Source organism: Musca autumnalis, unplaced genomic scaffold, assembly GCF_047663935.1.
Source record: "Musca autumnalis isolate F117 unplaced genomic scaffold, ASM4766393v1 scaffold_1, whole genome shotgun sequence".
NCBI classification, from domain to species: Eukaryota; Metazoa; Arthropoda; class Insecta; order Diptera; family Muscidae; genus Musca; species Musca autumnalis.
Genome location: NW_027411644.1, coordinates 189,420,241 through 189,422,026, shown reverse-complemented (window position 1 = coordinate 189,422,026; position 1,786 = coordinate 189,420,241). Strand labels below are relative to the sequence as shown.

Sequence of the window (1,786 nt, the reverse complement as noted above, 5' to 3'; positions counted from 1 at the left end):
GAATCAGTCCAGTCAGTCAGTGAGTCACTCACATCACTGCTCTTTTATATTTATAAATAAACGATATTAGAAGAACTATCCCATTGAATGATACCCCAATTCAAAACATCAAAAACGTTTTTTAAATTAAATTTCAACAATTTATTAACCTAAAACAAATCAACAATAAGAGATATCACTACACATATCAGTCGGAGGATATGTAACTATATGCGTTCCTTCTTAATGACGACGAAAGACTGAAGCTGGTAAGTAAGCAGCGCCAGGAGCAGAAGTAGCGGGGGCAACAGCAACGGGAGCTTGGGAAGCAAAGTTGATGACTGGAGCAACACCACCGTTGATGCTGTGAGATGGACCGCCCAAGGCATCGTATTGACCTTGGATAGCACGTTGAGCGTTGGCAGCATCTTCAGGAGTACGGTATTTGACAAAGTGAACTTCGGGTTTGTTGTTGTTGCCGGTGTTGATGTTGTTAAGTTTGTTGGCCAAACCAGCGAGATCGGCTTGTTTGTTGAGAACATAGATGGCGGTTTCTTGTTGAGCAGCTTGTTTAGCCAAAGCCAAAGCAGCATCTTCCAAACCACTGTTTTCGGGGCCCTTGATGAATATGACACGTAGACCTTGTTTCAAAGAGTTGGCATATTGGTCAGAGCTGGCGCCATCATTGAAATCAGCATCGTTGGCAGAGAAAGTGTAGAATTCCTTTTCGAGTTCAGCTTGTGGGGCAACCGAGCCAACACCGCTAGAACCTTGACCTTCGAAACCGCCATCATAGCTGGGAGCAACATTGCTGACACCACCAGTACCTGGTGTGAAAGACAATCCGGATGAAGAGTGACCAACTGGTTGATAATTGTAACCCAATTTATCGGCACAGGCAACAGCCACCAAACACAAAACGATGAAGGCACGCATTGTTGATTCTTTGTAGTTAATTGAAGATGTTTTCGTTTGAATATGACCTGTTATCGCCGACAGCGGCTTCTTTTATATGATCAAAGCTGTGGATGAACGGTAAACATTAAATTGTCCGGAATATGAATTTATTAATAAATATACAAAACGTATTTCGGAAGTTCACATTAAAATATATATTTATTACCTTCTGAATTTACTGATTAAAAATTATGCAAATTTCAAATCGTTGTTCAGCTTAGCCGCTTAGAATGGAATGTTGTTTATGTTTTATTTTGCAGTTGATATTGAAATTAATTTTGTAAGAAGTAGTTATATTTTTGGTTACCATGGCTACCATTCTGAAGTTTATTACATACAAACATACATGGTATCTGAAATTTGGCAGTCTGGTTGTGACTTCTCGACGTAATTGTTTTTTAACCAACAGAGGTTGAATTATTATTTTGGATTGTTGTGTCCATAGGTCCACCTATTATAAGCTTTGGAACATACTGAAGAAGTTCCAAACGTTGTGAAGAATGTGCTGAAGACTTTTTCTTTATTTCCTTGAAATCAAAATTTGGTTTAGAATTTTGTATTACACCTAGAACGTTTGGTATTGAAAATTAGTTATTGGTTTGCATAGCACCATAATATGTAGGGTATAATTAAACTTGCAATTACGTTTGTAACACATCAAAATATTCAACGGAGACCCTATAAATTGAAATCAAAATACAGGTCGCAATTTTTAAGATAGAGCTTTGTGATTTGGTATATATTGCTCCTAGGATGGTTCCTATTGCAAATGGGCAATGGGTCCACGTTTTGATACAGACTGACCCCACTGGAACGGTACCACACGATTTTCGGTATTTTGAAGGTTTTA

General features: G+C 38.4%; 1 protein-coding gene across 1 annotated transcript; it reads right to left on the bottom strand.

Annotated features, from left to right (window-relative positions):
- Positions 1 to 222: 222 nt before the first annotated feature.
- LOC141389968 (uncharacterized) lies at positions 223 to 1,180 on the bottom strand. The gene is made up of 2 exons (XM_073962316.1): positions 1,103 to 1,180; positions 223 to 1,001 (listed from the first exon to the last, which is right to left on the bottom strand). Exon 2 carries the CDS (start codon positions 913 to 915, stop codon positions 223 to 225), a length of 693 nt encoding a protein of 230 aa, XP_073818417.1. The 5' UTR covers positions 916 to 1,001; positions 1,103 to 1,180.
- Positions 1,181 to 1,786: the final 606 nt, after the last annotated feature.